This window comes from Peromyscus californicus, unplaced genomic scaffold, assembly GCF_007827085.1.
Source record: "Peromyscus californicus insignis strain IS unplaced genomic scaffold, ASM782708v3 Scaffold_5__1_contigs__length_169319896, whole genome shotgun sequence".
Lineage (NCBI taxonomy): Eukaryota > Metazoa > Chordata > Mammalia > Rodentia > Cricetidae > Peromyscus > Peromyscus californicus.
Window position 1 is genome coordinate 103,821,489 of NW_026294573.1, and position 15,395 is coordinate 103,836,883.

A 15,395-nucleotide genomic window follows, 5' to 3' on the forward strand; every position below is an offset into this window, starting at 1 on the left:
CCTGGACCAGGTCTACACACCCTGCAGTGTCCTGCCTCCTGCGCAGCTTTATGGCCTGCTCAGTCATATCTGGTCTACCCATAGTTCCACTCTGCTGGTCCTTCTCTGAAGACAGTGACCCACTTCCGGTCACTGTGTCTCCCATCCACCCTGATGTGTTTGTAGCATAGAGATGGTCTGTGGTGATGGGAAGGTTGGTGGGAACGTGGGAAGTTGTTGATGGTGGAGACAGTCAATGGGTCAGTGGATGGAGTGAGGCAATGTCTGGGTGCCTGAGAAATCTGGATTAAGATCCCTGAGGCTCAGTTTTCCTTACATGTAGTTTCTCTGAGGTGACAGAGCCACCTTGAATCAATCCTTGGGATAAATCCCAGGAGAATTCTGGGAACCCAGCCCCAGAGAACTTTTTGAGCTAAACTTTGTGTTGAGAGGAAGCTCTGGGTAGGTTTCCGCTTGTTTAATTGGGCCTATAGGGTGGAGTCTGAACTTGGAGCCTCTCACTAAACTTTAAATTGCTTCTGGGATGGGACCTAGCCCCACAGCAACCCCATTCTAAGCTCCTCGGAGAATCTGGAGCCCTGGAGAGCAGGATGGAGCGCAGAGGAGAGCCGCTGGGTGTGGTGGCTCTGGGTGGCTTACCGGCTGGCCCAGGCACAGCCGCTTCTGGGCTGGGGATCCCAGGGAGCCTCAGGCTTGACAATCAGTCCCCCTCTCCCTGTTGCTGAGCCCTAAGCTCGGGCATGAGCTCCTAAGGCTAAGATTGCATCTTGGAGTCCCTGACCTTCAGAGTCGTGTAGAGAATCAGGAGGGGAGACAGTAGTTAAGCAGTGTACGCCGTGATAAAACCACACAGCTAGCTGTTGCTGGGACACCTCTGAGAAATGTGCCTTGCCTGGCCTGCTGGGTTATGACTAGACAGCTCCCAGAGGGGCAGGTGACCCAGAGTTAGTCACTTGTGCTCACCTTGGTACAGTGGCCACATTGCCATTCCACTAGTCTGCTCCTGGAAGCAATGGACACAGCGTGGATTGGACCCCACCCTGGGTAAGTTCTAGGTTACCTCGACGTCCACTTTCTTCTAGCTGAAGGGAGGACGTGAGCAAAGGTGTATGGAGTGGGTTGGGATGGGATTAGGTGGAGAAGGCAGCGGTTTGCTGAGCTCTGAAGGCTCCACAGAGGGAACAGGTAGGTAGCTTGTAAGAGCCCGGGAAGCTGACTTAGGGCCAGTGAAAGGAAGAAGTTAGAGCAGGGCGTAGTTCGTGTCCCCAAAGAACTCTGACTACCTGACCACATGGCTGCAACCCACCCCTCAGACATTTGAGCAAGATTGCAAAACCACTCAGCAAGGAGAAGGCCCCTCTGAAGGAGGCTTCAGTGCTGAGGTTGATACAGTCTCAGGAAATTTTACTTTCTGATACTAAAGGGAATTCTTCTTTGGATACCGTCCCTTGTCCCCAAACCGCCGATATTCTGAGATTCTGAACACTATCATGACCAACTAGGAAAAAAACCACCATCCTCAGGACCACATGCTAACCTCAAACCTCTCCTGACCTCTGAACTGAGAGGAGCTGAAACAGATTGGAGACATTCTTAGGGCTGGTATCTGTCAGTGTGTGGGGTTGTTTGTTTGTTTGTGTTAGACAAGATGTCTCTGTGTAGCCCTGTCTGTCCTGGAACTCGCTCTGTGGACCAGGCTGGTCTCAAACTCAGAGATCTTCCTAACTCTGCCTCCCAAGTGCTAGGACTAAAGGTGCACACCACGCATGCCCGGCTGTGTATGCTTTTTTTTAGACACGTTCTCACCATGTATGTAGCCCAGGCTGTCTTCAAACTTGTGACCCAGCCTTGGCCTCCTGAATGGTGAGATTACAGGTATGTACCACCATGCTTAGCTAGGAACTTTTATTTAAAAAAACAAAACAAGCAAACAAAATAGAAACAGACTGCCATAGATGACCTGTAATGGAAGTACAGAAACTAACAGCTTAGATACAAGATTGTAAAACATCGTAGCGAACTTCTGCCCTCCAGGGTTCTCCCATTGTGCTGTAAGCCTGTATTTAGAACCTCCTCCCTCCTTCAATAAATGGCATTCGGCATTAAAAAAAAAATAGCTGAGGAGCCCCCATGGAACTGGACCAGGCCCTCTGGATAAGCGAGACAGTTGATTAGCTTGAACTGTTTAGGAGGACCCCCAAGCAGTGAGACCAGGACCTGTCCTTGGTGTATGAGCTGGCTTTTTGGAACCTAGGGCCTATGCTGAGACACTTTGCTCAGCCTTGGTGTAGGGAGGAGGGGACTGGACCTGCCTCAGGTGAATCTACCAGGCTGGGCTGACTCCCCAGGGGAGACCTTGCCTTGGAGAAAGTGGGAATGGGGGGCAGATTGGGGTGGAAGACTGGGGGGTGGGAGGAGGAAGGACAGGGGAATCTGTGGATGATATGTAAAATTAATTATAAAATAAAAACATTTTTAAAAAGAGTTTTGTTGTTTTTATTGGGTGAGCTTGCCTGCTTTGTTTTCTCTTGTGTTTTTTGTTTGTTTGTTTGTTTTGTTTTTCTTTTTTAATTGGTGGTGGTGGTTTTTTCGAAACAGGGTCTCTCTACATAGCCCTGGCTCTTTTGGAACTCACTATGTAGACTAGGCTGGCCTCAAACTAACAGAAATCCCAAGTGTGGGGATGACAAGCATATGCCACCAAGCTGAGCTGGTTTTGGTTTGTTGAGAGCAGGCCTCATTCTGCAACCTGGCCTGGCCTTGAACTCATGATCCTTCTGCCTGCTCGATCCCCTAGAATTATAGACTTGTGCCACCACACCCTCCTGCAAACATGTGGGTTTTTTCTGTTTTGTTTTTAAGTTTTTCAGTTTTATTCTAATTTCTTGTTTTTTAAATTAGCAATAAAGTAATAGATTTCCATGTGGATCTTTGAATACACATCCCATTTTGGTTGCCCCCCCCCCCCCCCCCCCCGCCATTTCCCACTCATCTCCCTGCCTCCTTTCCCACGCTGTACCCTTACACTCTCCCCACTTCCACTTTGTTCTATCATTATCCCCAGGCCTCTTCCCTTAAAGCACCCTCCCCCAAGTTGCAGGGGCCCCTTTCTGGCTCCCTGGCCCTTCCCCTTGCTTGCTCTCAGCTGGACATGAATATTTAACAATCAGAGGCCTGTATTCAAATATGAGAGGGAACTTATGGCATTTACCTCTAAGCCTAGGCTACCATGCTTAAAATAATGTACGTCCACTAATCAATTTTCCTGAAAATTTCATTTTCCTTTATGACTGAATGAAATTCTACTGTCTGTATGTACCACATTAACATCAGTTTTTAGAAATGTATTTATTTATTTAGTTAGTTGGTTAGCCTTTTTGAGACAGGGTCTTACTAGCCTTGCCCCTGGAACCCTCTGTGTAGAGCAGGCTGGCTTTGAACTTGTAGCTGTCTTCTCGCCTCCATCTCTCAAGTGCCGTTTACAGGCATGTACCATGCTTGAAATCAGTGTGTATAACCAGTACCAGGCAGCCCGAGGCAGCCAGCTTACAGGTCCCTTTGTCTATCCTGTGCAGGGTCTTATGACATTTGGTGCTCCGAACCTCTTTGGAAGCAGGGTTGTGACAGTCTGTGGCCCAGGCGCTGGCCCCCAGAGGCAGAACAGCTTTGCACACGGATGTGCCTGCAAACCTCCAAATGCTCTGGGAAGGCCTGCCAGAGCTTTTTCTCCCCAGTTTTGATGTGAGTGTGACTCAAGGCCCCACCTTTCTAAAGCCGGAAATGTGAATTTTGAGAAGGCCCCAACCATCAGGTAAGATTCTTTATCTCCAGCCACATTTCAGAGCAGACAAGGTTCAGGTAGGCATGGTCATGGGGGACACACGAGACTCCTTCTCTCCAGACTGCATTTCTGGAGACGAGGGTGGGGACTCTGTGTTGGAAGTTTCAGAAAGTCACAAATGCAGAACAGATAATCGTGGTCAGATAAAGTGACTAAATTTACAAGAGAATGAAGTAGAAGCCAAACCCTGACTAAGAGGTTAATGAGCTGGAGAGCAGACTGGATGGTTAGGAGCGCATATTGCTTTCCCGGGAACCTGGGTTTGGTTCCCAGCACCCATATCAGGAAGCTCCCAACTGCCTGTAACTCCAGTTCCAACAGAGCCAATGCTCTCTTCTGGCCTCTGTGGCACGTGGTATATGTACACGGGCAACCACATGCACACACACACACACACACACACACACACACACACACACACCAAGAAATAAAACCATTAAGGTAGGAAACTTTATGTTCTTAAACAAGTACATTCTCAATGTAGGAATTAAAATTACATAAGTGGGTGATAAAGACCCAGGCTCAGAAGACTAGTCGATAAGCTGTGTAATGGCCAGGGTCGCTGAGCTGTGATAGTCCAAGGCTACACCAAGACCTCCAACTATGTGGCACATAGAATTACTCACAGGGTCCTGCTTTCCTATAAAGTGCCGGAAACACTGTACATCAACATATGACACTACTTTAGCTTGTAGTGAAATTTGTCATTTACATCATTAAATTGAATTCTTTTTTTCAGGTCTGCCACACAGATTGGCTTTTAGATAACGTGGTTTTACAGTTGAATCTCAGAGGGTAAGTTTTTGTTTTGGTTTGGGACGAGCCCTGACTCTGTTGTCCGGGCTGGCTTCAAACTTGCCGTCCTACCTCAGCCTCCTGAGTGCTGGGATTAAAGGTCTACACCACCATACCTACTTCAGAGGCTAGTCTCTGGACGCTATTAAAAGCATTGTGTATTAAATCCAGCAAGTCAAATCATTAGCCTTCAGTATTCCTCAGGATGAAAGAGAGAGTTTGAAATGGAAGTATCCAACCAGTCTACTGTGACAGAATTTGTCCTGCTGGGCCTCTCCGCCCATCCCAAACTGGAGAAGACATTCTTTGTGCTTATCCTGTCCATGTATCTGGTGATACTGCTGGGCAACGGGGTCCTCATCCTAGTGACCATCCTTGACTCCCACCTGCACACACCCATGTACTTCTTCCTGGGGAACCTCTCCTTCCTGGACATCTGCTACACCACCTCCTCAGTCCCCCTGGTCCTGGATGGTTTCCTCACTCCCAGAAAAACAATCTCTTTCTCAGGCTGTGCAGTGCAGATGTTTCTCTCCTTTGCCATGGGAGCCACGGAGTGTGTGCTCCTGGGCATGATGGCATTTGATCGTTATGTGGCCATCTGCAACCCCCTTAGGTACCCAGTGGTCATGAGCAAGGCTGCCTATGTGCCCATGGCCATCAGCTCCTGGGTGGCTGGTGGTGCCAACTCCTTGGTGCAGATATCCTTGGCAGTACAGTTGCCTTTCTGTGGGGACAATGTCATTAATCACTTCATCTGTGAGATCCTGGCTGTCCTGAAACTGGCCTGTGCTGACATCTCTATCAATGTGATTAGCATGGGTGTGGCCAATGTGATCTTCCTGGGGGTCCCAGTTCTGTTCATCTTTGTCTCCTATATCTTCATACTCACCACTATCCTGAGGATCCCCTCTGCTGAGGGGAGGAGGAAGGCCTTCTCCACCTGCTCTGCCCACCTCACTGTGGTGATCATTTTCTATGGGACCATCCTCTTCATGTATGGGAAGCCCAAGTCCAAGGACCCACTGGGGGCAGACAAGCAGGACCTTGCAGACAAGCTCATCTCCCTCTTCTATGGACTTCTGACCCCCATGCTGAACCCCATCATCTACAGCCTGAGGAACAAGGATGTTAAGACTGCTGTAAGGGATCTGGCAAGTCACAGATGCCTCACCCAGTGAAGGAGGGACATAGTCTATGACCCACATGTTCCGATGGCTCTCACTTGAGGGACAAGTTGACTTAGAGCCAATCAGAGTGTGGTCCACAGACTGACATCCCCAGGGAGCTTATTGGCATACAGAGTGCCTGGGTCCACAGCAGGTTCACTGACTGTTCGGAACCCTCATTTTAACAAGACTCTCCTGGGGACTTATATGCCTGCTAAACCTGGAGACGCATTTTTTAAGTGTGTGGAATGGGGCGCGGCCTGCCCAGTTCAAAGGCAGCGGGGCTGGGTGCTCTGGTCCTGAGGAAGGGGAAGGCGAGGGTGAACCCCTCGTGGGGGCTGGTCTGTGACTTGACAGAGGCCAGGAGCCAGAGGCCGGGTCAGAGCCAACCAAGAAGCATTCAGAATCCAAGTCATGGATCCACCTGACCGGAAAGAAAAATCCAAAGTTAAAGAACCTGTCTTCAGAGTGGAGAAGGCTAAGCAGAAATCTGCCCAGCAGGAGCTGAAGCAAAGACGAAGAGCAGAGATCTATGCTCTCAGCAGAGTCCTGCTGGAGCTGGAGCAGCCGCAGTTTGATGAGTTCTGTAAGCAAATGCAGCCACCTGGGGAGTGAGCCAGCCTGCATCCTAGTCAGAGGACCTGGAGCCTCACAGAACTGAGCTAGACTTGTGCCGACCTCTGCACTGAACTTCCTGTAGGTAACTTCCACCACACTGGTTCCTCCTCTCAGAACTGGCCCAGTGCTCGCTGGGTAGACTTTTCATCTGGGACAGCAGATTTTTTTAAAGGCCTTTTTTCTACTATGTGAGAAAAATCATTGTTTCTGGTAAAACTGTGTGTCTTCCTAAAAATAATAAAATATAAAATATTTAAAAAAAAAAAAAAAGAGTGTTGTCTGGATCCCTACTCCTGCCCAGAGATGAATTGCTCATCACCTCAGCCACCGGGCCTGTCGGTGGCTGACGACATCGGTGGGTTTCTCTGCAGCACTGCCCCTCACTAAGGAGAGCTACCACAGCCAATGGCACAGGCTCTTCTCAGGTCAGCCCATCAGTGGTGATATAAAGCCTTAGCCCTCCTGGTTATCTCTAAAAGCCATGCCACAAGCACTTCTCTGTGGCAGATTCATGTTCTCCCTCTGCGCAGGTCCTCAGCCGCCTTCTACAGCTCCCACAGAAAACATCCTGCATGAAAATCTCTCCATCACAATCAGCCCCAGGGGAAGCCAGCCTTTGACACGAACAACCATGTCGGCACAGGTTTGTGAATAGTGTGCGTGTCACCTGTGTGTGCCCTCTGCAGCCATTGCCTCTGCTGGCTCCTAGAGAGAAAAACACACGACTTCCTTTTGCTTAAAGGAAAACTTCACCCCCTAAAAAGCATTTACTGCATTAAATCCTTTCAATATTTTTTAAAGACAGTCTTGTGATACAGCCCTGGCTGGCCCATCATACACAGAGGTCCACTTGCCTCTGCTCCCTCAGTTCTGAGTTGAAAAGTGTGCCCACCTAGGCACTCTTAGGACAGACACCCAGATGCCTTTGCCCAACGCTGCCTTTTAACTTTCTTGTGTTCCCCTTGCTTGAAGACATGTGTTGCGTGTGGGGACATCCTTACTATATTGGACTTAAGTGAGGGCTCAGATGGGTGAAAGATTTGCCTCCAAGAAAGTAAAGCTGTCTCTGCCTTGAGCCTGCGTGGTCTGTGGGCTGAGGGTCCCCAGTTACAGGGCTTCAGAGCTTCATCTCCTCAGCCTTTAGAGAAATGGTCAAGCCCTAGTCAAGCTGAATCCACACAGTGTTGTGAGAGCTCTGCGCACCTCTCCTGTGGCATCATGGGCAATGGTGCATATGTTCTCAAGGTGACAAAGATGCTTGAAAAACTCTGATGCCAGCTTCCTTCCTCCTCCTCACCGAGGATTCCTGTAAGCAGGTACCTTTACCCACTGAGCCATCGTGCCAGTCCCTATTCGTTATTTTATTTTGTGTTATTTTCTTTGATTAGAGACAGAGTCTTGTTATATAGCCCAGACTGTCCTGACCTCTCCATCTTCCTGCCTCTACATCCTGGGTGCTAGGCTAATGGGCATGCATCGTGACGCCCAACTATAATTGTAATCTCGTTAATTTGTGTGACAAACAGTGGGAAGTTAGAGATGCTGGCCTACAATAGACAGGGCCATAAAATGAGAGCTGCACAGGGATCCTCTGCCGCCGCCGCCGCCTCCTCATTATAGGAGAAATGATTTATCTAAATTCTCTACAAGAGACCTAACAAGGAGTAATCCTATTTAAAATTTAATTGACAAATTCCTGTATACTCATGTTGCTCAACATGATATCTCTCTGCATTGCAGAATGGCTACATTGAACTGTTTAAGCACCTTTCAGGTATATGATACATTGTCATTAACTGTGGTCACCGTAATGTGCTGTAGAGAAACAAACGCATTTGTCTCATCGAGTGGAAAGCTTGTATCTTTTGATCAACACTTCCTCCTTTCTCGGCCACCTCCGGTCATTATACTACTCTGTTGGGGTTTGAATGTATGTGTCCCACAGGCCCGTGTGTCTGAACAGTTGCATTCTGGGAGATTGTGGAGTCTTTGGGACTGTCACCTAGCTATCAAGAGTGGGTCCTGGGAATGGGGCTTGAGGTGATTGCTGCTTCTGGCTCTGGTCTAAATTCTGCTTCCTGGTCTGCTAAGATGTGAGAACTGCCTCAGGCTCTGCTGCCACCTAGCTGCTCTAAACCTTTGTCTCCTGCCACGATGGACCCAGTGAACTGTGAACCAAAGCACAATTCTCCTCCCTTGGGATGCTTCTGTCAGGTGTTTGCTATAGCAACAAGAGAAGGAACGGATGTGCTGTTCCTATGGACTTGAGGTCTATACACATGGAAGAGCAGTGTTTGCCTTTCCTACCTGGTTATTTTACTTCATGGCATCCAGGTTCATCCTTGCTGCAAATCTAATACTTCATTTTAGGCTTTCTATCCCAATTCCTTATTTCAAATTGTCTTCTTCTATAAGGCTGGCAAAAGGGACTGAATATTACTTCAGCCTTATTTATAACTATAACTCATAGATAGAGGGTTCCAAATTAGCAAATCCCAGAGGAGGTGTGTGATTGGCTCCCCACCCCACCCCAGTATGGTTTCCCATTCATCACAAATGAAGCCCAGATGGGGACTTTGAAGCAATGGTACCCATTTAGGAAGGTTTTGCCCCTTTGTACCACATAGTTAAAGGGGAAGTAGGCTTTGCTAAAAGTAGTACTTATTTCAAAATGCTCACATGTCCTAGAGAGAAAACATGCCTTTATTCTACACATATGTGTGGTCGCTTGTAGCAATGGTTCAAATCTCTCCTCTGCACACAGTTCTCTAGTGTAACTCCGCATCGCCCTCACATTTGACATGGGCTCAGTTGAGAGAGTTGGTTCAGTCCAGTGGGATCTCAGTGAATGTGACAAAATCAGAATGCAAATCAATAGTTCTCAGGGACCAGGGATGAGGAGGAAGGAGAACTGATTGGGGATGTGACATTTGTTTGGGGCAGATGAAAATGTCTCGAGCTGGACACAGGTGGGATTTGCGCCACATTGTGAATGTGCTGTATGTCCCCAAACTGTCCACTTTTACATAGTTTTGTGTAATTCGAATATAAATATTTCAATATTTCAATAAAAACTAACTCAATGTTTTTATGGATCTGATGGTGGTTTATGCAGTACTCACGTCTGGTTAAAGTTCAGAGAGTAAAGAACTATGGAGAACTTGCCTTGAGCTGTCCGTGGTACCACAACAAAGCCCTCCCCCACCCACCAGCAACATCAAGGCTCAGAGAACATCAGGGAAGAGTGGGGTGGAAAGGTTGTAAGAGCCAGAGGTCTGGAAAGATTGATACAAATCGTGTATTCTGGACATGACAGAGCTGTTGAGCTCTCCAGCTCACAGCACCAAAAACAAATCAGTCTATATTCTGGCATGAGGACCTAATGGCTGTCGGTGACCGCTGAAGTGAGAATCATTTCCTTCAGGCATGTGGCTCGTGGTGCGTTTCCTAAGGTCCCTCCACCCACGGCATATACACAGCACTAATTAGATTCCGGTGGTTATAGAAGAAGAATAAGAAGGAAGAGGAGGAGGAGGAGGTTAAATTGGGAAGATATGTGGTACAGGGAATCCCGGAGCAACTGATCTGGGGAGCCCAAGGCTTAGATATCATTTTAATACATTGTGTTCATGTATAAAATTATGAACAGATAAAAATCTTAAAGAATAAAAAAAGAAATTCAGTCTTAGGGTCTCTAAGGTTCCATTAAAAATGAACAAATGATTTGATTGAATATTTCTCCAAAAAAGGTGTACCAGTAACCTGGGGCATGGTGGTGCACACCTGTGAGGCCAGCCCTGAGGAGGTGGGGGCATGGTGGTTCACACCTGTGAGGCCAGCCCTGAGGAGGTGGGCATGGTGGTGCACACCTGTGAGGCCAGCCCTGAGGAGGTGGTCATGGTGGTTCACACCTGTGAGCCTAGCCCTGAGGAGGCAGGGGCATGGTGGTGCACACCTCTGCAGGCCTTGTTGCTTGCAAGACAAGAACATCATAGACTAAACCATCTCCCCAGCTCCAGTGTGCATAGTTTAAGTTCAATTGAGATAACGTCAGGATGGTCCTTTGGCTTGAGGAGGCCTCTTTGTGCTGCTCGAAGCTCGGAGGGACATATACACCGCCCAGCCAGCAACCTGACGTGGATGCTGAGCCCCCATGTGGTGGAGGAGATGGGTAAAGTTAGCTAAATGGGGGGCTAGTAAAACACTTCCACAGTTCTCCAGAGAAGACACCAACTGCTGATGGGAGTGTCCATCAGTGAATTCAAGCCCTTCCTGTGCCCTTACTTACATATTCCTTGACTGTGGGAAGGGCTTCTTTTCTACCCCCAAATCCTTGGTAGCTACCCCAGGGCCTGCCCCAAGCAGGAGGCTAGGTGGGGACACTGGGACAAAACAACCCTCAGTTTCTAATGCTACTATAAACAGCTGCTTGGGAGCGTTGGATGACCAGGGAGCCTGTCTCAGCTATGGGGACCATCATCCTCTTGTGGCCAAAGCACAGCTGGGCCTTTGTTATTCCCCATTCCCAGGATGGCCAGCAAGCACCGGGCACAGGGCAGGGTCTTCCTTATCTAAGGAACATTCCTTTACAGTGAGGGTTCCGATTCACACAGGCCTGTCTGCTGCTGTCTAATTGGATTTGTGGAACACAGGCCTGAAACTCCTGGGAACCCTCCCAGCAAACTTTAAATTGCCTCTGGGATTAGGACTGGCTCCCAAACAATGAGGACTCTAAAGTTTCCCAGGATCCTTGATAAGCCCTCTAGAGAGCCAGGTGAAGGGCAGAGGGCAGAAAGCACACAACACACAGGCCGGGCACAACTCCAGTGGCAGCCGGCAAGTGGCATCTCCAGGTGTCTCTTGTCTTATGTTTTCCCTGGGAATGGGGAAGGGCAGCTAGAGTAGTGAGCAGTAGGAGCCGCCCCAGCTACAGCCAACCTTGTCTTTCCTCCCTTCTGCTGTGTGTCCCAGGCCGACAGACCAGGCTGGGGCAGGCGAGCACAATATAGGTAGCTGAGACCATCCTTTTCCTAGCCCAGACAGCTCCAGCCTCGCCCTCACCGGGAGACCTTCGCTGGGGGAGCTCCCCTCCCCAGCATGGACGTGTCTGCCCGGTGGACACAGGCAGGGTTCTCTCTGTGGCCAGACCTTCTTCAGGTAGGTGAGAGGAGGGGCCAAGTGGGCACTCCAAGGACAGATGGCATCCAAGGTCAGACTTGGTCCTGGCTTCCACACCTCTCGGGTTCTTTATAGAGGAAAGGAGGCAGGGAGTTCAGGGAGTCCTGGCTGGTGCAGGGATAGGGCGGAATGGGGGCGCATATGTGGAGAAGGGAGTGTCTGCCTAATGTAAGGCAAATTTCTAATCATCAAGGCTGCCTGACGGAAGGGTGAGAGACGTGAGCTACATATCAGGTGTCAGAACAACTGGGAAATGGTTTTAGTTCTGGTTTTTTTTTTTCCTGGAAGACTCGCACAGTTGAGGAAGAGAAGTTACTTCACAGCATCCCGGCCAAGGCTCCATCTCCTTTGCATAGAGCTGTCCCTGACACGGCTCCCGTCTCCTTCGCACAGGTTCAACATCTCTAAAACCAGATCTCTTTTGCTTCGATTACTCCCCGTGCCTACAGCTCAGCTTCTCTGATAATTGCAGGAGGATAGCTTCAGCCCGGGTTTGGTTTCTCTCACCCAGTTCCCTAGCAACAGGGTGACAGTCAAGACACAGTGGGTGCAGCCAGGGCCCCACTCATCCCGCTCAAGCCCGGCTACAGGGCAGATTTCTTAGAGCGGTGGTTCTCGACCTTCCTGGTCCTGCAACCCTTTAATACAGTTCCTCATGTTGTAGTGACCATAAAACTATTTTTGTTGCTACTTCATAACTGTAATCTTGCTACTGTTAAGAATTGTGCCGGGCGGTGGTGGCGCACGCCTTTAATCCCAGCACTCGGGAGGCAGAGGCAGGCGGATCTCTGTGAGTTCGAGGCCAGCCTGGTCTCCAAAGCGAGTTCCAGGAAAGGCGCAAAGCTACACAGAGAAACCTTGTCTCGAAAAACCAAAAAAACAAAAAAAGAATTGTAATGTAAATATTTGATATGAAGGATATCTGATATGCGACCCCTGTGAGACAGTCGTTAAACCCCCCAAAGGGGTCTCGACCCACAGGTTGAGAACCTCTATCTTAGAGGACGAATGTCCTAGGGAGGGTGAGAATGACCAAAACTTCGTAACTGGGCCCTTTTGTCCTCAGTAGACACGTTCAATACAAATGGTAGGTGAGAACATATATGATGAGATGGAGTCTAGGGGAGACTGGAGAAGCGCCTGGCTCTGTCCCAGTCTTGTGGTTCTCAGAGCGTCAGTTTCCTCATTGTTTTAAAACATTTATTTATTTGTATGTGACATGCACACACATATGTCACAGTGCTCATGTAGAGGTCAGAGACCAACTTGAAGGAGTTAATTCTCCCTTTCCATCTTCTGGGTCCTAAGAACGAACTGAGGTTATAACAAGAAATCCACAGAGTCTGTTTAATGGGTAAAGGAATTTATTGGGGAAAAACTCACTGTACATAACAGAATAGTCACAGGTTCTGGAATGTTGTTCCAGCTGCCTGACCCAGTCGGGTCTCCAAAAACCACGAGCAAGAAAAGAGAGGTGCCTGCGAGAATCTCAGGTCTGCCTGGCCCCCACCCACCACATTGTGTCTCTGTGGAGCTAAATTATTATCATAACATTATCCTAAGGGTACAGAATTAAGCTAGAGGAGAGAGATGATGCCATTAGTTAACGTTACCAAGAGTGACAGCAGACTAGGAGAGTGGAGGAAGGGTTCTGGGACCAAGCCAGAGAAGTCCATGTTCCTCCCCTCTTCTGGAACCCTGTAGCATTCTAAAGGTTCCTCTTTGTGGTTTTCATGTAGCCCTGCACGCAGAAAGAGACGCATCCCCTCCTTCAGGCATGCCGGCTCCGCTGGCCTGGCTATATCATGATTTTCCATGTATCATGCTTGGTTTAGCTTCTATCAGAGGCTTTTTCCTGCTTGAACCAATGCATCCTGACCTCTAGGGCAACCTGATAGTGAATTCTATCCCTTCAGCGCTGATTTTACAAACTGGCATCTAAAAGGTAAATCTAATTATACACTCTAGAAGCGTGCCCCTATACTGGTCCCCATAAGTGTTTGTTGTCTTCTGTTTTCACGACAGGGAAAGAGAGCATGAGAAATGGAAGTGGCCAACCAGTCCCTGGTAGCTGAATTTGTCTTGCTGGGCTTGTCAGATCACCCAACGCTGGAGAAAACCTTCTTCCTGCTCATCCTGCTGATGTACCTGGTGATCCTGCTGGGCAACGGGGTCCTCATCCTGGTGACCATCCTTGACTCCCACCTGCACACACCCATGTACTTCTTCCTGGGGAACCTCTCCTTCCTGGACATCTGCTACACCACCTCCTCAATTCCCCTGGTCCTGGATGGTTTCCTCACTCCCAGAAAAACAATCTCTTTCTCAGGTTGTGTGGTGCAGATGTTTCTTTCCTTTGCCATGGGAGCCACGGAGTGTGTGCTCCTGGGCATGATGGCATTTGATCGTTATGTGGCCATCTGCAACCCCCTTAGGTACCCAGTGGTCATGAGCAAGGCTGCCTATGTGCCCATGGCCATCAGCTCCTGGGTGGCTGGTGGTGTCAACTCCTTGGTGCAGATCTCCCTGGCAGTACAGTTACCTTTCTGTGGGGACAATGTCATTAATCACTTCACCTGTGAGATCCTGGCTGTCCTGAAACTGGCCTGTGCTGACATCTCCATCAATGTGATTAGCATGGGGGTGGCCAATGTGATCTTCCTGGGGGTTCCAGTTCTGTTCATCTTTGTCTCTTATACCTTTATACTCACCACTATCCTGAGGATCCCCTCTGCTGAGGGGAGGAGGAAGGCCTTCTCCACCTGCTCTGCCCACCTCACTGTGGTGATCGTCTTCTATGGGACCATCCTCTTCATGTACGGGAAGCCTAAGTCCAAGGACCCACTGGGGGCAGACAAGCAGGATGTTTCAGACAAACTCATGTCCTTATTTTATGGAGTGTTGACCCCCATGCTGAACCCCATCATCTACAGCCTCAGAAACAAGGATGTGAAGGTTGCTGTAAGGAACCTGGTGGGTTGGAAATGCCTCATTCATTGATATGAGGGAAATGGGTTATTTCCTGGTTCTGTGCACAGCAGGGCTCTGCTGGGAATGACCACTTATTAAGCTTAGACTTGCTCACTGGTCCTACAGATCAGTTTGGACTGAGTTCTTCTTGAGTGGCTGAGGCTGGACCATCAACTCTTTAGACTAAAGACAGTGGTTGTACTAAATGACCTAGAAACAAGAAAAAGTTTGTGAAAATCAAACATTCTTTGTATGCCAAAAAAAAGCAATAAAAACTTGGTGAAAATATGTTTCTTCATCAGTGAAAAATAGTTGGGATGTGTGCATCAGTTTGGTCTTTTTTATTCTCTGTACAACTGGGGACACACTGTGAGAAAAACTCACTTCTTATTTTATTTTGATGTAGACAGAGTCTTACAGTGTGGCCCAAGGTGGTCTGGAACGCACAATCCCCCTCCACGTTTAGAACATTTATATCACTTCCAAAAGTTCCCTCACATCCTCTTGCAATCAGTCCACACTCCAACCCCAGGGAACTCCTAAGTAATTTCTAGAAAGTTTTGTTCTCTCTAGAAATTTCAGACAAATAGAATGTGTATTTCTTTATGTCTGTGTTTTTTTTTCTTTTCCTCTTTCATGTTCTAGATATTTAGCCAGTAGTAACATATATCAAGAAGAGGGGGTCATGAATTCCAGAGGGGAGCCCAGAAGGCATTGGAGGGTGACGAGGGAGGAGTTGATCCGATGCAAGTGCAGTGTCTTCATGTGTGAAATTCTCAAAAAGTTAACAAGTGCATGATATATCTAAAGCCGAGTTCCAATGA

At 48.4% G+C, this 15,395-nt stretch overlaps 3 protein-coding genes across 3 annotated transcripts; all 3 read left to right on the plus strand.

The window, feature by feature from the left end:
• Positions 1 to 4,860: 4,860 nt before the first annotated feature.
• Positions 4,861 to 5,817, plus strand: LOC128097140 (olfactory receptor 13C7-like). Its single transcript, XM_052717402.1, has one exon. It carries the CDS (start codon positions 4,861 to 4,863, stop codon positions 5,815 to 5,817), a length of 957 nt encoding a protein of 318 aa, XP_052573362.1.
• Positions 5,818 to 6,219: 402 nt separating this feature from the next.
• Positions 6,220 to 6,420, plus strand: LOC128096026 (small vasohibin-binding protein-like). Its single transcript, XM_052715090.1, has one exon. It carries the CDS (start codon positions 6,220 to 6,222, stop codon positions 6,418 to 6,420), a length of 201 nt encoding a protein of 66 aa, XP_052571050.1.
• Positions 6,421 to 13,644: 7,224 nt separating this feature from the next.
• Positions 13,645 to 14,601, plus strand: LOC128097027 (olfactory receptor 13C7-like). The gene has a single exon (XM_052717224.1). It carries the CDS (start codon positions 13,645 to 13,647, stop codon positions 14,599 to 14,601), a length of 957 nt encoding a protein of 318 aa, XP_052573184.1.
• Positions 14,602 to 15,395: the final 794 nt, after the last annotated feature.

What these genes read in the sequence shown, in the direction of transcription:
- LOC128097140 (XM_052717402.1), top strand. Translation starts at nt 4,861, where the DNA reads ATGGAAGTATCCAACCAGTCTACTGTGACAGAATTTGTCCTGCTGGGC.
- LOC128096026 (XM_052715090.1), top strand. Translation starts at nt 6,220, where the DNA reads ATGGATCCACCTGACCGGAAAGAAAAATCCAAAGTTAAAGAACCTGTC.
- LOC128097027 (XM_052717224.1), top strand. Translation starts at nt 13,645, where the DNA reads ATGGAAGTGGCCAACCAGTCCCTGGTAGCTGAATTTGTCTTGCTGGGC.